This window comes from Tyto alba, unplaced genomic scaffold, assembly GCF_018691265.1.
Source record: "Tyto alba isolate M040663 unplaced genomic scaffold, T.alba_DEE_v4.0 Super-Scaffold_2, whole genome shotgun sequence".
Lineage (NCBI taxonomy): Eukaryota > Metazoa > Chordata > Aves > Strigiformes > Tytonidae > Tyto > Tyto alba.
This window is the reverse complement of record NW_024881282.1, coordinates 53,352,670-53,375,562: the sequence shown is the minus strand read 5'-3', so window position 1 is coordinate 53,375,562 and position 22,893 is coordinate 53,352,670. Positions and strand designations below refer to the sequence as shown.

At 36.5% G+C, this 22,893-nt stretch overlaps 1 protein-coding gene across 2 annotated transcripts in view; it reads left to right on the top strand.

Annotated features, from left to right (window-relative positions):
* The window catches only part of TBK1 (TANK binding kinase 1), a 31,116-nt gene extending 8,619 nt beyond the window's left edge, over nt 1–22,497 (top strand). For both annotated transcript variants that reach the window (XM_032999866.2, XM_032999867.2), the window contains exons 5-21: nt 283–464; nt 1,279–1,439; nt 3,093–3,203; nt 5,586–5,765; nt 7,276–7,472; nt 8,654–8,712; nt 9,897–9,988; nt 10,423–10,524; nt 13,231–13,309; nt 14,179–14,300; nt 14,429–14,505; nt 14,867–14,906; nt 17,207–17,308; nt 17,399–17,495; nt 18,566–18,672; nt 19,104–19,175; nt 19,970–22,497. In XM_032999866.2, the coding sequence (XP_032855757.2) occupies nt 283–464; nt 1,279–1,439; nt 3,093–3,203; nt 5,586–5,765; nt 7,276–7,472; nt 8,654–8,712; nt 9,897–9,988; nt 10,423–10,524; nt 13,231–13,309; nt 14,179–14,300; nt 14,429–14,505; nt 14,867–14,906; nt 17,207–17,308; nt 17,399–17,495; nt 18,566–18,672; nt 19,104–19,175; nt 19,970–20,021 (1,832 nt within the window). In that variant the 3' untranslated portion in view covers nt 20,022–22,497. The remainder of the gene's footprint in view (nt 1–282; nt 465–1,278; nt 1,440–3,092; nt 3,204–5,585; nt 5,766–7,275; nt 7,473–8,653; nt 8,713–9,896; nt 9,989–10,422; nt 10,525–13,230; nt 13,310–14,178; nt 14,301–14,428; nt 14,506–14,866; nt 14,907–17,206; nt 17,309–17,398; nt 17,496–18,565; nt 18,673–19,103; nt 19,176–19,969) is intronic.
* The last annotated feature ends 396 nt before the right edge of the window (nt 22,498–22,893 follow it).

The following is a 22,893-nucleotide window of genomic DNA, read 5'->3' as shown; positions in this document are numbered from 1 at the left end:
TACAAAATTTTCCTCCATTACTTTATGTGAAAGATGTTGCTGAGAGCAGGAAATACTGTAATTTAGCTGTTTGAAAGAAAAAAAGGCAAAAATGCTTAGAATAGTCTCTAGTCCTGGTCTTTTTGTTAATTGAGTGTCCCTTCTCATTCCCATTTCCCAAAGAGAAAGTAAACACATATGTCTTCCTAGCCTCAGCTACAATTCAGTGCTTGTGCAGTCTGTGTCAAGATGTATACATAAATTCTGTTGTATTTGTTTGTTTGTTTGTTTGTTTTGTTGAAGTGGCTGGGATGAATCATCTCCGGGAGAATGGAATAGTGCATCGCGACATCAAACCAGGCAATATAATGCGTGTCATAGGTGAAGATGGTCAGTCTGTTTACAAACTTACAGATTTTGGTGCTGCAAGGGAACTTGAAGATGATGAACAATTTGTTTCTCTCTATGGCACAGAGGAGTATTTAGTAAGCCCATATGATTTTACTTTCTGTTGAAGAAGTGCTTGAAACCCGGGGCCCTTTGTGATGAGAGTTGAATAGGTGAAGGTTGGACGGTTGAGAATTAGTATTTTAAAACTTTGTATTAATTGTTTTTATAACTTTCCACCTTTTTTGCCTTGGGTAATGCCAATTCTCCTGCTGATCTGAGCACAGTAGCCTTTAAATAGGTTCCAAGTTCCACTGTTGCCTTTTGTGAAAGGAAGAACATCAGTATTTTAGTTATGAATGTCATGCCTTTATCTCTGTCGATATTTTTCAGTTAATATTTGAGCTGTGTGGATGATGTTAGGTGTAGTTAAGATTCACTTGACATCTTAGTTAACCAATGAGAGTCAGGCAGAAAAGCATCAATAGCATCATCTTAGGCATAATTTTCTTCCTGCCATGTTTTCCACATGTAGTATCATAACTGGTATTCTCCTCTGCTATGGAACTTTTTCCAATTTGGTTTCTGTTTCAAAATCACCTGGAGGTATACTGGCTTTCTGCTCTTCTTTAGTGGTGTTTAATTCTAGTAGGCAATCTTTAGCTAAATTTTAAAACACTTTTTGCAAACCTTTATTAAAAGTGGTTATCATACCTAGGAACACTTCCGCGATATTCTGTCAGAATAACTTAAGCAAATTCTATGATACAAGCTAACTTTGCGTTTTGATTAAAGAGCTGAAAGTTTAGAATGACAAATGACCTTGTTAAATGATAGATTGGTGTTTTGTTCTTTATATTGTTCATAAAGCAGTGCTAACTTTGTTTTTTTCCTGTTTTTTTTTCTCTTTAGCATCCTGATATGTATGAGCGAGCAGTTTTGAGGAAGGAGCATCAGAAAAAGTATGGAGCAACAGTTGATCTGTGGAGCATAGGGGTGACCTTTTACCATGCTGCAACAGGGAGTTTGCCTTTCCGACCCTTTGAAGGACCTCGTAGAAACAAGGAAGTGATGTAGGTAATTTAGAAGGAGAATTTTGTCTGTTTGTAAATTAAGTCAGTTCATGAAATACTTTTATCAAGAAATCTTACATATACTAAACATTAAAATAGTGAAAATATTTAAGGAAAAATGTTCTTTAACTTTGTTGTGATTTAACCCCAGTAGTCAGCTGAGTACCACACAGCTGTTCACTTGCTGCCCCGTAGTGGGATGGGGAAGAGAATTGGAAGGGTAAAAGTGCAAAAACTCATGATTTGAGACAAAGATACCTTAATAAGTAAAAAAGCAAAAACCACCACCACCAAAAAAACCTACCTCTAAACCCAAAGGAAAACAAAACCAAGAAAAACAAGTGATGCAAAAAATCCCAAATTGCTTACCACTATCCAACTGATGCCCAGTCAGTATTTGACCAGCTGCCACCCTGGCAAATTTCCCCACCCCAGCTTTTATTGCTGAGCATGATGGCATATGGTATGGAATATCTCTTGGGATCAACTGTCCTGACTGTGTCCCCTTCCAACTTCTTGCCTGCCCCCTGCCTACTCACTGGCGAGTCAGTGAATATCCAATAACTTGGATATTCAGGCAGAATTATGGTTTTCTGAAATGCGTTTTCAGTGCTGCAAATTTTTGTTGTCCTCTAAATGATTGTCTTCCCAGTCAGTCTTGAAGTACATGCACTACCCACGAGACTGACATTTTTTGAGTAGCATAGTTGTCGACTGTGGCTGCAGATAACAGGGGTAGCTCCTGAATGGGAAAAAGAAGTTGAGTCTATGATGTGCTGGTTGGAATTGGTTCCTGTTTCATCTTAGTCTAGCTTTATTTTGTTGTTTTTCTGTGTGTTCTGTTCAAAAAATAAAGCAAGGTGATACTTGGGAACTCTAATAGGCCAATAACATCTCTGTTCTGGCACTCCTTGCAAAGCTGGCTCCAACTTTCATATTTTAAGGAACCGCCCATCTTGTGTTTATCTCACAGGCATTCTTCTTGTTGTATGTGCTTTAGAGATAAGCAAGGAATGTATGTTTTGTAGATACTTCATCGTCCAAAAAGAGAAAGCGCAACTCAAATTTTCTGTTGCAAAAAGCCTATTATTCCTGATTCGTTTTATGAGAAATTCGAGAAATACTAGCCTGCTCAGTACAAATTTAGACAATGTCAGATTGTATCCAAATTGCTAGATGTCACCAGGTTAAAGTAATTTCTCAAAGCCCACTTCCTGTTCCTTCTTTGTCCCCAGGTGACTTTGTGGTGGCTAAAAGTCATGTCTTGGCATGGAACATGCTAAAAGTTAGTCATGTAAATGCCTAAATTGATCTGCCTTGAAAAATCTGACTTTGATTAATTAACACTGGTGAAAAAATCTCAGCTTCCTTCAGTGATGCCTGAAATCCCTCCTAAATTTTTCCCTAACCTGAAGTAGACAAAATTGCTTCTCCAACATAGCCCAAAGTGTTTCCTTTTCATTGTTTACTATTTTAGCACCTCTCTCTGTCAGCTTATAAGTAAGCTTCTTCATTATTGCACCACCTACAAATTTAGGCCAAGCTGTTGTCTAGATTTATATTATTGATACCTTTTTGAGGATTAGTTATGAGACCTATGTATACATAAGACGTAGTAGTTGAAGTCTCTATTATTTTTATCATGTATCACAGGTATAAAATAATCACTGGAAAGCCTTCTGGTGCTATTTCTGGAATACAGAAGTCAGAAAATGGACCAATTGAGTGGAGTTGGGAGATGCCTGTTTCTTGTAGTCTTTCAAAGTAAGTTTGAACTTCTCACAAAATGTTTCAATGCTGCGTGGCTGGGATTTTCCAGTTATTCTCTCAGGATTGTGTCTTTGGAACAGAGATCTGACTTGCTGTTGTTTTCTTTGAACTCTTCAGTAGATCGGTACAGTCTACTGTTAGTTAGTCAAGTGTTTTTACTTCCCATCTGTCCAAATGTCTGCTAATTTACAAATGAACACCTGAGAATCTGGTATGAGTAGAAGAAAGATTGTTACTATATTTTCTCCACCCTCAGGAAAGAGTATGAAGATTTAGTAAGCTGAATTGATGGCCCTCCTTTCTTGCAAGAACATGACTTCAGATATGACAAAGATTAGTGTCTTAGTTTGGGCTGAAATAGAGTTAATATTCCTTTTCAGGGACTAGATGAGTGCTGTGTTTTGGATTTAGCTTTGGGTTTGGTATGGGAAGAATGCTGGTAGCACACTGGTGTTTTCAGCTGCTACCGAGACTTCAAGGACTCTCTGACTCCCCATGTCCTGCCCGTGCGCAAGGGCACAGGGAGCAGGGAAGGAGCACGGCCTGAGCACCTGACCCTAACTGGCCAGTGAAATATTCCATATCATGGAACGTCATGCTCACTGTATAGAGGAGGGGTGGTTGGGAAGGAGCTCTCTCTCTCTCTCTCTCTCTCTCTCTTCCGGGATTGCGGCTGTGGGACCTTGGTATCTCGGGGTCGCTGGCCGGGAACGGGCTGGGGATTGGTCAGCGGGTGGTGAGCAATTACATTGTGCATTGCCTGTTTATATATTTCTTTTTGTTTTCCCCTATCATCGTTATTGTTCTCGTTTTATTGCCATTATTAAACTGTTCCTATCTCAGCCTGCGAGTCTCCCTTCACCCCTCTAATCCCCTCCCCCATTCCCAGGTGGGGAGGGGGAAGGGAGGGTGACCAGCTGCGGTGGTTGGTTGCTGATCAGGTCCAAACCACAACAATTAGGTAGTAAGAAGGAAATTGTAAGAAAAGACAGGTCAGAACTTGCATTTTTTTCCAGAAAGAAAATCATATGCATACTAACATATATTAACATATTCTTATAGTATCTTTTAAATTTTTTTTAACATCAGATTTTTGTTTCATGTGTCATAATACTCAATAGGAAAAGCCATGGAAGATCTATTCTCAGTATGATCTTGAAGGCACCTCTCATAACCCATTTACCTATTTATCTTCCTGACACTTCTTCAGTACTTTAAAGCTACTACTCTTTCATGGTAAAGGGAGAAAGAAATTGTTATGTGAACAGACTTTAGAAACAAACTCTTCTGAAAGCTAAATATGTAGATCCATAAGGCGTATAGAGTAAAAGTCTGGTTTATATCAATTCATTAGTTTAGAATGTGTAGAACTTGCAATTTATATATATTTTTTGTGATACTGCTTGGTTGTTTCCTCTGCTTATTCCATATAATTGAAGTTCTTGAAATAGCACAGTAGATTTTTTTCATTAAACAACCATTTACAGCATTTAAACAATATTTATTGTTACAAGTTTCGTACTAAAGTGAGTCTGAGCACAGCATCCACTGGTCTCTAATGGGGCTATCAGTGTGCTTGTAAACCACTGGAGCTTGCTTCAAACTGTTACCAGTTTTACCACTAGATTGAGGTTTGACATGTATGTAATGTTAAGACTTTGAAGAAATTTTTCATTGTAACACACAAGTAGGTTCCATGAAGTTTCTTGCAATTCAGACTCTCAGAGTGGAAATACAAGAAATTTAAGCTGGCCTTTCTCCTAAAAAAGTAATGGCTGTAAGGCAATAGTTGCACATTTTTCTTTGCAGCAGTTGAGCTGGACATGTGGAGTACTTAGCCCCATCTCAGTCAGGATGAATTCTGTTAGAGTTGACAATTTAAATAATGGGTCTTTGCTAACCCAGCTGATTTTGATTGAAAGCAACCCAGTGTGCTCACATGAGCAGCTAGGCCAGCAAATCATAAATGGCAGTAGCTTGCTTCAAAGTGAAAAGCTGTGGTAAGTGTGTGGGGTGAACTGGGTAAAAGACTGCTTCCCAGCAGTGGTAGAAGGTGACCTTAACTCTACAATGTAGACTTTTTAAATTGAATGTAATTTTTCCAATGTAAAAATCATCAAATACCAAGAAAAAAAATTTAATAATATTGAGCCTGAAAAGGAGGGTGATAAAGTATGTGTATTAATGAAAAACAATGGACATTGCTATTGAACATTTTGTTGTTCAGTAGACGAAAATAAGCAAGCACTGGAGTGTTCTTCAAGAGATAATAGCTTTGCATTCATGAGACAAGTCAAGTGAAGAATTGAAATTAGTTACAAGGTGTAAAGATCCCAGTAAATGCAAGTTGTTATATCTCTTCCTGGTGTCCTCTAGGGGTCTGCAAGTACTGCTCACACCAGTCCTTGCGAATATTCTTGAAGGGGACCAGGAAAAGTGCTGGGGATTTGACCAGTTCTTTGCAGAGACAAGTGACATACTGCACCGAATCATAATCCACATCTTTTCACTACAGCAGATGACCTTGCACAAAGTTTATATTCACAGCTATAATACGTGAGTGTTCTCTCTCTCTCTTTCATTATTTTGCTCTTATTCAGGCAAACAGTACTATGACCTCAGATCACCAGTGTTACAAATTCAGTAGCCTTTCCGTACTGGTGTATCTGAGGAAGTGAAAGCATGTAATTCTCCTGTGTAGTCTCAGTGCGTAGAAGCTTGTTGACAAAAAATAAAATCGTTGAAGATAAAGTCAACTGATCTTAAACTTGGTTTTAAACAGTGACAAAACACAGACTTAGTCCTTGATATGTTACAGTGTGTTTGTGTTCTTAACAGGTACCAACTCATCCCACATTTGTGTATGTAAAGCTTATTTACAAAGTAGTTTTCCAGAGACTGTGTTCAACTTTCTCTTTTCTTCTATTGTTCTCAAGAATACAAAATGTGTACATCATCTGTGTCTGACATAAAACTCTCACAGGGGTTCTGAAGTTGTAATTGGTACAACTTAGGATCCTGAGTTACATGGATTTCACTTTATCGTCAGTAAGTGCTGATGTTAAAAGCTGTAAAGTCTGGTTTACAGCTTGCTACAAAAATAAGTGCCTTTTCTCTGCCTTATTACAGATAATACAGAGCATACGTTATTCTCTAATGTGCAAACAGATACAGTTACTTTGCCAAATGTATAAATACAGTTCTGGCCTTTTGCAATTTTTCTATTCTGTCATTTATATTTTCAGAGAGCCCAAATACTATTTTTGCAGATAAATCTTTCTTGTGGCTCAAACTGCTCTTTGTACTTTATTTTAAAAGTCTATTTTATTACTATTTACCTTTATGATTGTTTATATACTAGCTGTAGTATTAAGAACTGACAATGTACTAGTGCTGCACAGGAGGCAGACTGGTCCTTCCTGTTAGTGTCCTTAAGGTTTTTCTCCTTTGTGGGAGGCTTTGTTTGTTTATTGGGTTGTGGGGGCTTTTTTGGAGGTGGGGAAGTTTGTTATAAGTTCTTATGCCTTGTATCCATTGATTGCTGGAAATAAAATACCAAAGTGTCTTTGGTCTTCCTTATCACTGCTGTTTTGGAGATAATATGGCTGTTAGTTTACAAGCTGAATTTAACTGTATGCTTTTTGACATGTAAAGCACCAGCCTTCTCTCTTGAAGAGACAGCCCATCTCCTTTAGAGCAGTGGGTGTGCCTGATAAAACTAAAGTATGCTTCCTTCCTCTCATCTGGTGTTGCCTGTTTGTATTGACTTTCAGGCTTCAGGCCAAAGCAAGTTTGTTTACACAGGCATGCTTTGGTGGAAAATCAGAGGTAGAAAGGGGAGTTTGATAATTTGCAGGAAATAGCATTTATTTTTGTAACAGAGCAACCTGGAGCCTTAGGCAGTGTGCTGCTTTTTGTTCTGCTTATAAGTAAAATTCTATGTGTTTAAAACCAGTTCTTAATTAATCAGAAGTAAAAGGGATTTTCATTTAAGTAATACAAACGCTGAATTGTTGAACTATTGTAGTGAGTCTGACTACTACTGAATATACTGTTTGTATTATAGAGCTGCTATATTTCATGAGTTGGTCTACAAACAGACAAAAATACCATCTCAGAATCAAGAACTGATATATGAAGGTCGGCGTTTAATACTAGAGCCTGGCAGGTTGGCACAGCACTTCCCCAGAACAACTGAGGAGAATCCTATTTTTGTAGTAAGCAGGGAGGCTGTGAACATTGTCGGATTAATCTATGAAGAAGGTATATGAAAGTCATTTCCCTTTTCTTACGTTTTGTAAATAGTTTGGGTTATTTAATTATCATTTTATGTCTGTTGTATCTTAGAAATAGTGTTTGAAAATTCTGTCTGTTGATACCTGAATTTCTAAATATGCAGTCCAATTTTCTTCAAAAATGCTGAGTATCCAGCATATTTTTACAGAAACAGTAGGTGCTTGTAATGTTCATAGTGCTGTGAACCTGAGCATTTGTGCGTTAAGAGGTAGTGGTGGTTTTTCAAGCATGACACTTTTAACAAGTAGAAAGGAACATTACAGATTGTAATGTAAAGCTGGTTACTTTGTTCCATTACTCACCAAGTGGTAATTGAAGTTTTGCTTTTTTTTTTTTTCTTTTAATTTGTCACAAATGTGGTTAGTCTTTCAGTTAACAGAGGCGGTTTTAACAACTTACCTTTGCCTAGATGGTCATATGCTATAACAGAAAAAAAGGAAATGAAGTTTTTGCATTCCTATTTATCACTGAGAGGCTTATAGAGGATATGCTTCCAGCTGAGAGGTCAGTGTTGCTTTTGTCAGTATGTCCTACATGCTGACTGCCCGGGCCAGCTGACACTCACACAGAAGTGCTGAAGAGTCTGGGTAGGTGAGCTGACTGTGGAAGGATCAACTGGGCCTTTATATTATGTCATAGCTTTTTGAAGGAGTCAGTGAGCATGAAAACAAAGGACATTCAGCTGATAGAGGCTACCCTAGGTTTAAAAAAGCTATTTGGTGAAGTCCTGCCCTTACAAGTCCCAGGGAAACTAAGCCGCAGTGAGATAAGAGGGAATGGTCTCCTATGCAGGCAAACATAGGGCTGAAGAACAGAAATAAATGGTTGGCTTTTTCAGTGGAGAGAGGTTGCTAGTGGAGACCTGAATGAAGTCTATGCTGTGCAGCACGTTCAAAAATGAGTGGAAAAGGAAGTGAAGGACAGTTTGCTGAAGATACTAAGTTATTTAAAGAGTTTAAGATAAAGGCTGGTTTTGAAGGTGTGCATGAGAACCACGCAATATTAAAAGGCTTGGCAGTAACAGATTAGATGAAAATCCATGTAGATACACATAAAACCAGTGTACAGGATGGGGAGGAGATACAGTTTGAACTTTTGAAGTCTCTTATCGAAATTAAGAAAATACAGATGTTTGTTTTATGTTTCAGTTTTACTTCCTAAAGTACATCAACGTTATGATTTGGATGGGGATGCCAGTATGGCTAAAGTGAGTAATTATGATTTTAATTTATATACCTGTCTCAGATAATGATACTGAAATGAAAGCTACTTGATATTCAGATGAATAATGTTAATTAAACTATTTTTAATATGCTAGTGAGGATTCTGACTGATGGAAATGTATTTGTTAACAAGGGCTCCAAAAGTATATGAAAGCCATACTTTGTACACAAAATATATTTGTGTATTTTTTTAAAAAGAATGAACCCAAAACCAAGCCTTCTAAAGTCCAGATGCTTTGTTACTGCTTAATTCAGTGATTAGGGAAAGGAGCATGCCACTTTGGAGTCCTGAAGTTAGCTAGAAGATTCATAACATCCCCTGTGATGGTGCAAAACTTAATATAAGAAAAACAACTTTCATCTTCCTCTCAATAGAGAGGAGTCTCTAGGACTCTGCAGAAGAGTGGAACTTCTGTTGCCTCTCTTGCAAATTTTCAGAATCTATGGGAGACAAATAGAGGATATTACATTCTTTTGGTCATTTTTCTAAAACTCTTGAATGTATGGATTGCCATGCTTTGACTCTAACCACCATTTATAATATGCCTATAAAATCCTGGCTGCTGCAGAGCCTTGTATTCAGTCATGATAGTCCTGAAAATGTATGTCTCTTTGAATATCATAAGTCTTTAAAATTAATAAACAGAAAGTCATCAGCTGATATTAATTATTTAAAGTATGGTAAATTATAATTTCTGACACCTTGTTCACACTTCTAAATAATGCAGCAAACTTGTAAGTGGAATTAGGTGAATGAAGACAGTCCCTATACTTAAAATTTTAAACTGTGCCATTTTTTACAAGTTTCTTTTAATGTATGTGTTTAATTCCTAAACTACTGAAGAAATGTACTTATGACTTTCCAGAAATTAAAGTAAATCCTGAGAGTAAGTGGTGTCATTTTTGTTTATAAGAGACTTATTTTCACCCCTAACAGATATTTCAGCATAACCGTAAAAACTCACTACCATGTTTAGCTCTGCCTCCATAATGAGTGTTTGGTTATCTCCTGACTAGAGTTTGAGCGAAGTTACACATTTTAAACTACCATCTTCACATTGCTCTTTCTTTTATTAATCTGTGTTGCTTTGTTGTGATTAATTGACTCGAAACAATTGTTAAGAGAATGCCAGATTGCTACTAATGTTGTTTGGGTTTTTTCCACCAGGCAGTAACAGGTATTGTATGTTATGCCTGTAGAGTTGCCTGTTCTTTGCTACTTTACCAGGAGCTGATGCGAAAAGGAATACGATGGCTAATGTAAGCAATTGACTGAATTTATTTTTTTTTTTTAATTGATATATGCCTTGATTATCAATACATAATTCTGTGATCTCTGAGGATCTTGGGAGGTTTTCTTTACTCCTTGAATATGACTAGGCTTTCTGAAGTTTTTCCTTCTTTCTGTCACTAAGGAATCAAAAATATTTTTCTCTGACAATAAGGTTTAGGTACTTGCAAATTCACTTTCTTGTGTGGGTAAATTAAGTCTAACCTCTGATAACATGCAGGTACAATTATGCAGCTTGCACAAGATAATTTTATATGGGGATTGTACTAATACATCTCTTAACTGAAAGCAATTCTTACTAGCAGTTATTACTGTAGGTATGTTGTATTACTGATTGCTGGTAAGATGGCAGTTGAATACTTCTGTTACAGACCAATGCTTCATTTTTTTTTTTTTTTTTTAGTGAAATAATCAAGGATGATTACAATGAAATGGTTCATAAAAAGACAGAGGTTGTCATCAGGCTGGATTTCTGCAGCAGAAACATTGAGAAAGCTGAGAAAATGTGAGTAGAAGCACTACACTAAATGCACTGATTTTTCATTATCATCTTTAATGAGAGCAGTATTTTAGCTATGTTTATTTACAGAGTTTTTGCATATAAAAATTAAATTTGAATCAGCATGGATTTGCTGATGACAATGACTTAAGCAGAATTAGTAATATATTTTACTCAAATTAGGGTATTAATTTTGCTGCTTAACGTAGTTGGAGCAAATAATTCCTATTAAGTAGTAATTGTATGTGGTTTTTTTCTCCTTTATTCTCTGACTCAGGTCATTTGGTGGTGTTGACTTTAGAAGCTGTAGTAAAGCCTGGACAAAGAATCAAGTAGTTTTCCTTTCATTAGTGCTTTAGTGCTTTTGTCACTGAGTTTGCTTGTGTGTGTATTAAAGTCATCCTTCATAAAATACTTCCCCTTTCACGCCTTTAAGACTGTAGCATTTTCTGCATGGAAGGAATTTCAATGTTGAAATGTAACATACAGCAGAAAAAAAAACACAAGAACAATAAACAAAAGTACCAAAACCCCCAAAGCTGCATTAGGATATCATTAGATCACAATGCATGCACACAGGGGTGCCAGAAGTAAACTGCACAGAAAGTTCTACTTCTGTCGTTTTTTTAAGTGCCTAACTGTTATGTTATTTTTGTCTATTTTGGTTAATTCAAATGGCAGAGGTCTGTATCACAGAATCACACTGTTACCGCTATGGATCCATTTCAATCTATATAATAGAAAGTTTTTTAGAGCTCTTTCTTTAAAACTGGCAACATTTATACTAAGAAGAAACTAAAGAATTAGTATCTTTTAGCGTTGGAGAATAACAACTTTCAAAGACCACAGAAGACACTTATTTCTTGTCTCCCATTCCAAGCAAGCAAATGTTTCCTTGTGGTCAGACTCTTCTGCCCGACCTCTTTCAATGAAGCACTGTCTGTGGGAGATGCGATTGCACCATTGAATTCTTCCTCCAAGTTTAGTTTTTTCTCTCTCCCGGTCTTTGTTTCATTTCTGAGACCCACTCAATGTCCAATTCTTAGTCACATTCTTTTCCACTTCCAAAGTGTCCTTGCAGTGTTTTGTTCAGTCTTTCCACAAACTAGCATTAGCTCCATCTGTAAAATGTGTTATTCTTACGCCGTCTTATGCAAATTTTAAAACCCAGCTCTTTATAGGATTCTACCGTGGGTAGTTGTTTTCCTGTTCAACCTACTGCCAGTCTCCCCTAAATGCCCTTTTGGTCATAGGATTGTCTAAACTTGCTTCCAGGCTGTTCTGAAAATGCAGATGCCCACAAGATGATTAACACACACATGTAGAGCCATTGGGTTTGCAGAGTAGACTTGACAATAGACTTAAGCCATGTCACAGCTCCTATGCATGTGTGAATTGAACAGCTTCTATGTAGTAATTATGGAGACCCAAGGATTTGTCAGATTTGCTGTGTGCATGCCAAACATGTATAAACTAACATACCTGGGCTGTAAGGTGCTGGCTTAATGAAAAACAAACAAACAAATCAAAACAACAAAAACAACAAAAAACCCAAACACAAAACCAACAGTGAAACTAGCAAAGTTGGTAACTAGCAAGAGAACAGTATACTTGTGTAGCCTCATTACAAATCATCAGGGCTGTAATCTAAACTCAAAGTTCTTCAAGACAGTTTACACTAGTTGACGGGACTGGTTCTTGTTCACTCTGTCTCTGGTTCAGAGAGCTTCTTCCTGCATTCTGCCAGGTCCCCACGGAAGAAAGCCACCTAGAACTCAGAAGAAACTGCTGTAGGTTCTGATTTGTGATTCTAGTGAATTCAGCAGTATCTCAGAGCAGCAACTTGAAAAACATTAGGTTCCCTTGTGAACTGGAGTAGTTATCATGCGGACAGAAATTTGCTATGTGTTTGCACATGGTCTTTCAGTCTCTTAACAAAGGGGCAGGATTTTCAGTTTATTTGATTTCAGAAGACTTTTATGAATAAGCAAAGAACACGTTCTCTTGTTTGTCCTCCCTTTTCAAGGCTTTCCTTCAAAGCACGACAATGCTAAGCTCTTATTTGAAAAAGTAAACAAAGTATTGAACTTGAGCAAAATACATATTTTTTGAAAGCAGCTGAGCTGGTTTGGATGGTGTTTTTAAAAATAAAATGTGCATGAGACTCAACAGGGAAAGTATCATCCCAAAGTATTTATTTGGCAGTTGAGCTATGGTTATATAGAAAGTATCAATATGAACAGATGATGCTATTAACCCGGCCTTTAAGGTTTTGGTAACTCAGCCTTTCCAGTAAGTATCCACAGAAGAGCATTGTGGTGCTCTGGAATATTAGTTTGTTGTATGTCATTGACTACTTTAAATAACTTTAGTTTGGTAACCTTTTAAAAATTATTTGATGAGAGGAAATAGTTTTCCACTGCCTGTCGAGGACAAGTAATGAAAATAGAACAAAAGTCAGGAATGGAAGTTTCAAACTTCTTAACAGTTCAAATGTAGGAAAAAAATTCGAGGACATTTTTTTCATAGCTAAAATGTTTCCATTATTAATGGCCACTTAAGATTGTCAGTGTTTCATGGTTGCTGCTTAACAGATACTGTATTTCATATAAAAGAAAAGGTAGTTATTGTTACACTCTAGTTTCAAGGAATATTTTGAGTGTATTCACTGCTTATTTATTTTCGTTAACTATGCTTTTTTTCTCTGGCCAGGTATGAGAATTTGATGCAGATCAACATGGAAGCATCAGAAGTGGATGAAATTTCAGAGATACACACAAAACTGTTGCGTGTAAGTAGCTTACAAAGCTTGTGTCATTCTCAAAATGGTGTTTCTAAAGAAAAAGCCAAATACACAGTACCACAGGTTTTTCTGTGAATAACAACTCTGAATTTTAAAAGTAATTTCTAGACCGCCAAGGGCTGTTAAAATGCCCATACTGAGATGTGGATACCTTTCCAAAAACAGAGTAAATCCTTTTATTAGCCCAGTGTAGTGAAAATAATAAGTAGTTCCTGAAAATATATTCTCATTTTCTAAAATACTCAAGTAAAAATTTATAACCATGAAATATATTTTACTTTGCAGTTTTTTTTTCCCCTTTCCTTAAAGACTTTTAAGCTACTTCATTGGCTTTCTGAAATGATACATACACAAACACACTTAAGAGTGGTCTGCTTTGAAATTTGCATCACGTTTCTAGACAAGTAAGGAAACATTGAGAATAACTTTACACACTGGTATCCTGGGAGCAAGTATAAAGTTCTTCATTCTAAAAGCAAAAGGTGATAAGTGCATTTTTATTTTCACAGTTGTATGAACTGTAGAGAAAGAAAGGTATGAATTATCTGGATAGTCATTATACGAATTCTTAACAAACTAAAAGAACAAGTGTAAAAGTAATAGGGAGTATATGAAAGGTAGAAACTTACTGTTATATTAACTAACAGAAATGCCAGCATCAAAGATGATTGCTTCTTTTGTAATACCATGCTTTATCTGCTTTTAGCAAAGCCTAAGCAGATAATTGGGCATATTTCTTTAATGAAGGTCAGTGAAACAAATGGGTCTGCAGTATTAATGTGCTCAGTCTGTTTTCAGCCTCAAGTAATTTTTCACTTTACCCAGTGGTAAGATTAAACTTTCTTGCTCTTATGTAGCTCTCCAGCTCTCAGGGTACAATAGAAACTAGTCTTCAAGATATCAAAACCAAACTTTCTCCTGGTGGTTTACTGACTGACACTTGGGCAAATCAGGAAGGCATGCATCCAAAAGACAGAAAGTGAGTAACTGTATTAATTGTTGTAGTATGTATGGAATTCTACATTAAGTTGTAGTTCATAATACTCATTAATAGGTACTTAAGGTTATATATAAAATATCTCATATTCTTCCTTTTTGTCACTCTAGTCCAGAAAGGCTGCAGGCTCTGCTATGTTCCATCACGGATATTTATTATCAGTTCAAAAAAGACAAAGCAGAGCGAAGTAAGTAATTTATTTGATTCACTTTTAACATAAACTGTAATGTAAAGACCAAGCCAGTCCTTGTTCCACTAGGGTATTTATAGTAGGAATGGAGAGTTAGTCAGCAACAGTGAGTATGTCCGTAGGTGATGTATCCTAGTGAGATACAGTCTTAAAGCCCATATGAATGAAACGCCACTGTTAATCTCATAAATTCTAATTGCAAGACTCAAGAGGAGGAAAAAAAAAAGTAAACAACAGCTTTTACCTATCAGGATAGGAGAAGGAAACCACATAGGAAATGGGTAAACTTAGTGGAGTTTTACATAAATACAAGTAACAGAATTAAACTAGTAATGTCTGTTATCTGCTCTGATCCTAGGGCTTCCTTATAATGAAGAACAAATTCACAAGTTTGACAAGTAAGTTTTAAAGTTACCTTTGGGAAATACCATGATTGCTTTCAGGTCCTTAAGGTGCTCTTGCCAATAAGCTCCTCTGTTGATTTTTATTGTAAATTATAACCTCTTTAGGATTACTTTGTAAAAAATTACCTTTACATATCATAAATACATGGGGTATTAACATATGATAATGAGGTGTATTCTGGCAGTGGAGTTCTTTCACTGATAGACCTTCTAAACATAGATGTGAAATACCTGTTTAGTATCTGGGCATAACTGTCTTATAGGAAGTTTTGTTTTGTTTTGTTTTGTTTTTTTCCCCTGTTATTTTAAGGGAGGAAAAAGCCCTCAGTAAGAGTGACTTTGTAACTGAGGTGGAGATAATTTTCTACAGATGAATAGAATATGGGCTAGCTGAATGAAATTATTCCAGGAAATACAGCATGCAAAATAAATTTTAATGCAGTTCTCCATGCCTGTTTAAAATTGTCACTTATGAGAGGTGGCCACACTAAGTGTCTGTATATAACCTGGGTGTCTAGACTCCCACTAGGCTCCGATGACTCTCCTGACTAACTCCTGAGCAACTGCCAACAGCTGCTCTTCTCATGCTGATCTACTTGTCTCAGGATCAATTCAGGTCCTCATACACAGATGCCTAATAATATTTTTAAGTTGCCCTGAGGTACCTGAGACAGGTTCTGAGACTGGGAGGTAGGACACAAGACAAATGGGAAACCTGCACCTTTCCAGATAGTCATTTGGAAGCAGGGCAGGATATCCTTGTGCATCTCAAATGATGCTAGATGCTTATGTTTAAGTAATTAAATTATTCTCCTAGTGGCTGGTCATTTGAGTGGTTCCCTAGACTTTGCAGAGTGCTATATGAATTTAGACACTGCTTCTGTAGTTTTCTAAGAATTCTTGCTGTTGCTGCCAGTAGCGTAGCTTCACTGATGATTACAAATAGAAAGCTACCACGTGGAAGGCACTGGTATTCTCACAACCATGCTACTTGATTTTCCCATAGTGAAAGCTAAGTGGAGTAACTGCCAGGTGGAGGAGAGGTTGCCTTAAGATAAAGGGCAGGAAGGGCAGGAAACCTAGAAGACAGATCTTGATATGCTGAAAGAGACTTGGACACATCATTGCCCTGCAACAGCAAGGGGCTGAACTTAATGTGAGAGATAGTTTTGTCATAAGTGCTTAAGGATATGGTTGGAAAACAGGCAAACATTGGGACACAATCCATAGCTCATTTTAAAACTGCACTCCCTTGGTCAGAGTAAAGAAATTTTAGGGCTTTTCTACTGCTCAAACTGTGTCCTTGCATTAATCTGTGAATAACTTTAAATAAATAGCCTTCATTTTCATGGTTTTGAATACCGTTGTGTTTTCTACCACGATTGTCTCCTTGGGATTGTTCAGGTATCTTTGAGATCCTAACTACATCTTACTTTACTTGATTCACCCCAGAGAGAAATGGCAGTGCTTTTTGTTAAGAACTGTTTGCCATTAGCAACAGAGGCTGGCCTTTGTAGTATTTACCACTAGGTAGTCAATGGAATAGCACCCAATTTGAATTTTTTTTTCTGATTGAATGTTAGATGTGCATGCCTGATGACAATCCAGCTACACTCTAGCCAGAATTTGATGAACCAGTAGCTATCATGCAAGACCTAGTGAAATACCAGAAGCAGGTGTTAGACTGTAGTGTGCCAGTATCCCTTAGTTTTGCTTACTTGTGCAATGCATAGCATGATAAGGCACTTACATTGGGCTTACTGGCTGCACCACTAGGCAGAATTGGGTTTTGTTTCGCTTTCCTGTCCTTATCTGCTTACTTTTTTTTTCTCCCATAATAAATTTAAACTGACACAAAAATCTTGGGGTTTTCTTGCATGTGTATTACTCAGCACAAAGGATTATTCATATATGCTGGAAGTTCCAAGTGTCTGCAGATGGCAAATAAGAAATAATAAGGACTTCTGTCCTTCCCATTTAGAATCCCTTTTCCTTAAATATACCTGCTTAGATAAATACTGACTTGGATAAGACATTTGACCATTTGTTCATATACAAATAATTGCAACTAAATGCTTCAAATAATTTTTTCTTTCCCTGTTAGGGAATATTTTTGAAACATAAACTGTCAGTTCATGAAGTGTATTGAATTCTTATACATTACAACAGCATGAACCAAGGTGTCAGAAGGGATTTTAAGTCCACATACCTCTTCTCCAAGTTTCAGAAAGTAAGTTAGAGGAACGAGGTTTTGAAAGCAGAGTAACACTGTTCTGGTTGTTTCTGTGTTGCAGGCAGAAGCTGTATTTGCATGCTACAAAAGCCATAGCTCTATTCAAAGATGAATGTGTCAGCAAGTATAATAAATTTTTGGACAAGGCTGTGGACTGGACAAGGCAAGCTATTGATTTCTTTAATATTTGGTAGTGCTCACTGCACCACTTTCATAAAGGAAGCTCTTAAAACCCCCCTTTTTTTTCTTTTAGGAAAATGCTTCACACAAGGAAGCAGCTACTGTCTCTCACCAACCAATGTTTTGATATTGAAGAAGAGGTATCCAAATACCAGGATTATATAAATGAGGTAGAATGCTTCAAAATTATGTAAAGTGTTTGCATTGGTTAATGTCAATAGTGTTGTTTTTAGTGAGCTTTGTATTAATGCGGTTTTATTAAAATACCGGGCTGCATGGATGTAGTATTTACACATAGCCCATAGTGGCTTCATTGCTGATGTCAGAGGAGCATAGAGAGTGGTGTGATTTTTTTTTGTTTTGTTTTGTTTTTTTTTTAATCCTGACTTGATTTTGGAGTTTGGTGAGGTTTTTTTGATTTTGGCTTTTTTGGTGGGGTTTGTTTTTTTTTTGGTTTGGTTGTTTGGTTTGTTGTTTTTTGGTTTTTTTTCTAGGGTTAGCATTCCCCCCCAAAAAATCTGTACAAATGGACATGGGTTCCTTGAGAAGCGTTCTGTGTAACTGTTCTCATAGTGGTATCTGAGCACCTAGAGGATTATCTTAATACTTTTATGAAGCATAAAACCACTATTCCCATATTCAGGATTAGGGGGTGCATACTTAAGGATACATACTAAACTAATGCTGCTGGTGACATGAAAGAAAATGTTTTGTTAATATTTGGACGGTGACTCTGCAGGATGCAGTTTTATCAGAATTACCTCAAAATTGAAAGAATGAGAGCATTTTTGTGCAGTAAAATTATTATTGCTCATAAAGGAAAGATAAATGAAAGAAAAGTACCTGATAGGTGTAAAAGCAATTAAGGAATGGTGGAGAACAGCATTTTACTTGTTATTTGTTTGTATTTTTGCAGCACTACCAAAGTCAGTTATTGATTAGGATCCCGTTGCCTTAGGATATCTACAAACATAACAAATAGATAATTCTTCCTTTTGAGAGTTTATTATGAAAGTGTAAGACAGTTAAAAAGGTGGAAGAAATCAGGGAGCTATAGGTTGTGTCAGTATAAAACTTGCCATGATGTCCTCAACTAGGGGAGTATCATCCACCTTACTACTGTAATAATTTTATGAAACATCACAGCAATGGAGAATTTAAAGAATGATTTTTAAGGTAGACATCAAGATACATATGACAATTTATATTGTAACTTACGTTTCCTTTTTATCTATTACAGTTACAAGATACTCTGCCACAGAAAATGTTTGCAGCTTCCAGTGGAATGAAACATACAATGAATACAGTCTATCCAAGTTCAAACACATTAGTGGAAATGACTCTTGGGTGAGAATTTCTTAATTGGATTGATGTAAGATTCTGCACCTGTCATACAGACTAATTGAAAAACAAAACAAAACAAAACAACAACAAAAAAACCCACCAAACCCAAAACAAAACAAAAAACAACAACAAAACAAACAAACAAACAAAATCCCCAAACAGTTGACCTGGTGATTGCTGTATTAAGATCAAGAATTTTATATTGCAGAAAAAACTTCATATTGCTAAAGTGGTGGTACAGATTTGGAAGTGAGTAGGGGACAACACTAATTTATCATCCATCACTTTTAGTACATAACCAAGCTGTTATCTGTCCCTTATTTGGTATGTAATGACAAGTTGCTGAAAGCTGTGTGGTGGTGGGTGATCGTAGCAGATAACTATATCTTCTACTATAAAAATTGTAACCTTTCTTTTGCTTCTTCTTACTACAGTATGAAGAAACTAAAGGAGGAAATGGAAGGGGTTGTTAAAGAGCTGGCTGAGAACAATCACATTTTGGAAAGGCAAGCAATTGCTTCCCCTTTTTGGGCTGATACTAGGAATGTGCTTAATTGGTACATTTTGTAGATCCAGAACTTAAACTAAGAGACAATTCAATAAGCTCTTCAACTGTAAATATATCTTGAACTGTTGATCTGAGGTATAACCAAAAAAAAAAAAAAAAGTATTTAAAACCTTGAAACATTACTGTAAAATCATTCTGACATGACAGTTGTGGCATTTTTGTTTCATGTTAGCTATGTGAAGCTAATAAAAATACCTGTTGCACAGATAGATTAATTCTAAATTTAAACACAGTACTGTTGCAGCAATCCGGTGGTGTCTTTTAACGCCCAACTTTTAGATGTAATTTTTAACAACTATGGGATTATACCAATCTGAATGAATGGTTTTGCGGTTTTCAGGTTGCTTAAAGTGAAGAGAAAGAGGCCAACATATTTCTAACAGTCCTGAGAGGGTATTGTCGTTATCACATACAGACTGACTTCGTTTTTTTTTCCTGTGATGATGATAGCATATATAAAAATAATGATCTCCTGAAAGCTTCAGGGTCTGTTGCTGGTGGATCTGAGTTTAGTTGCAAGCTGAATTGGTTTGGTTTTGTTCCCCACCTCTAGTCCCATACTTGGAGCATAGTATCTTCTCTTTCATCTTTTCACATACTACCGTTGGCTACAAATACATGTGTTGACATATGGTAAGGGAAAGGAAACCCCCATAAATAAATTATAATTAATTATGGATTAATTCTATAGTCTAGTCAATCACCTAAGAATATACCGTTTTTTCATTTTAGATTTGGTGCTTTGACTATGGATGGTGGCCTGCGGAACGTGGACTGCATCTAGCTTTCAAAGGACCTGAGGAGGACTTGTAAATTTTTTCAAGGGGAAAAAAAAAAAAACTGTTGGGACATGTAAAGGCAGATAATAAATCTGTATCCAGGGTTTTTACCCCTCTACAATTGTAGTTTTAAAAAAATGTAAATATGTATAATATGTAAATATAAAAGAAATCTATATCTTTTTTTGGTCAATGTTAGGCTAGAATTACTCCTGGCAGTGAATTTAGCCCCTTGGGAGGATCTCTGATGAAGTCCTGAAGGAAAAAGTGTTATTGATGAAATTGACACTTATTTGCTTTGAATATTGCCTTTTTTTTCAGAATGCAATTTAGTCTTTATTGCAGGAGGACTTGCAGAACTCCAGACATCATGAATAGTCTTTAAAGGGTGTTTTGGATTTCTTTTAACCACCGCTACTATTCTGGGAGTCTAGCTGAATGACTGATCATCACAGAACATGACTGTTTTAAATGCGATCTTTTTAAATAAGTGTGAATAGGGACTAAAGCCCCAGACAGGACAGAGTGGAAATGCATTTCTCTTTCTTTCACATCCAAACTGTTCGTTCACTTCTACGTGAGAAAACAAATCCGCAATGTTTTTTAAGTCCCTCTGCATATTTGTTGCCATGTTGTCTACAATCATATGACTGCTCTGTAGATGGAAGTTTTGCACTCCAGGTTGTCAGACTGAATGTAAAAATTCCTTTTTTAGAGTACAGCATTTTCACAATTTCCCTGAAATCTTGTTGCTCACCACCAGAGAAGCAGGTTCTTAAAATAAAATAGCTTTTTCAGAATCCTGTTGGCAGGTTAAAAACCAGTATTATGAGAATTTGTGGGCAGTCAGTAGATTGGATAGCATCATGCCTCAGTGGTAACTGAATACTGTAAAAATAAGTTACCGGTCTAGATTTTGAAAAGGGACCACACCCACTGCTGACTTAGAACTGAGATATCAAACTTAATAAGGTGGAAGATTTAGTAAGACTATATATTTATTTTCCAGTATCAGTAGTTACTATTTCCAGTACTACATGGTTGGGTTGCAGAGATGCAGAATGGAACAATCTGCTCCAAAATATGTAGGAGACAAGAAAGAGAAGAGGAAAACAAACAAACAAAAACCCAGAAAACATCCTTCACTATGTTTGGATACTACAGGTGTACTTATTTGTTTCAGATGAAGAGCATGCAAATATTGCAGGACTCATTCTTTCCCCGTGGAAACCTGGCCATGGATGTTCAGTGGTGTCCAGTAGCACCTCTAATTGCTGTATTACATCTGTAAGAAGAGCTGGACCAACTATATTCAGATTTTTCCATAATTGATGGTGAAACATTTAGGTATAAACTAAACAGCAGTAACCTGTGATAGCATCTGATAGTTTTGTGATGCTTATTCCCTGCTTATCCATCCAGGTCAGAATACAAAACGTTTCCATTGCATTTTTTTAAAAAATATTTGAATAGAAACTTATGAAATTTATAATTGATCCTTTTGTTGTTAAAAGAATAGGAAATTCACTGCCTTGATGTCCGTGACCTGCTTTCCAGTGTTCTTGGTGAGAATCAAATATTAAAAGGGAATTCAGATATTTTTACACCCATGTGAGCAGCTTCTTTGTTTGCAAGCTTTGTCCCCCCCCAAAATCTAGCTATGCAAAAGGAGTGCGACAGTTTCCTACATGTTCTTCCTTAGTTAGCCATGCCATTCTTAACCTGTTTGCTTTAAAATACTGGAATCATGTCTAACTGGAATGTTTTAATGCCTGCTTGTACATTTGTTCATTCACGTCCACAGTCTCACCGAGTGTCAGTAAAACACACGCGCAAGTGTTAAAAGAATTGTGCTCTCAAACCGCATATTTCTCAAGTATTATGTCTGTAACCCTTTGCTGTTTCAAAGGTTCCTAAATTTTGAAAGGAATCGAGTGTTAGTTGGAATATATAATTTTCAACTTCTTTATACTGAAGCAGTCTGAAAGTTAATTGTAGTAACTATAGTCTGTATATTGAAATATGTGCAGCATTCTTTTACATGGTTTAATATGTTTTATTTTCATTTTAAACATTGCTGGCTTTAGTGTTGCTAAATACATCAGTAATCTTAATCTTGTTAGTTCTTTTTTTAAAGCAGTTTTAACTAAGCAGTAGCTAAGGAACTTGAAGTAATCAGTTCGTAATCTACTGATTACGTTCTTACGAAGAAAATACATTTTTCAAGTTGAAGCATAGTGTATAGTACCATCAATTTTTGGCTCAAAGGAAGTGTCCTGATACTAGCAGTCATACTACTGATTTGCCAAAAGAAGTAATGGGAAGTAATACATGGTTCTTCCTCCTGAAGCTGGTTTACTGTTTTGGGGGGGTTAGCTTAGTATATTAGTTATCTGTTACTTGAACAAACCTGTCTTCATATAAATTGTGTAAATGCATGAGTGAATGATGTAATGGCATAAATACATCATCAACCACTTACTCTATGGTGTATAATTCTGTGTCTTTCCATAAGTTCACTTTCTGTTCAGTATTACCTTATAATTTTTATTTCCTTGTAAATATCATACTTGAAATACACCCTTGTAAATACAAAGCATGAAATCTGAAGTAGCAAATTGCAGCTTAGCTTGCATTAGCCAGCTGTCCAGAAAACATGTCCTGTAGAACAGAATCACTAGCACACGCTATATGGTAGAGCCACTACTCCTTTTTATTTACTTTTTAACCACTCTGCTGATGTGTGTTCTGAACAATATTAGTTCTCTGTAATGGTGGCAAAATTCTGAGTCTCTGCTCGGTGTGAAACAGTCTACTGGTAGAGCTCCATCAGTACTAACTTAGTTAAACTGTAGAAGTGGTCATCATAGAATAATT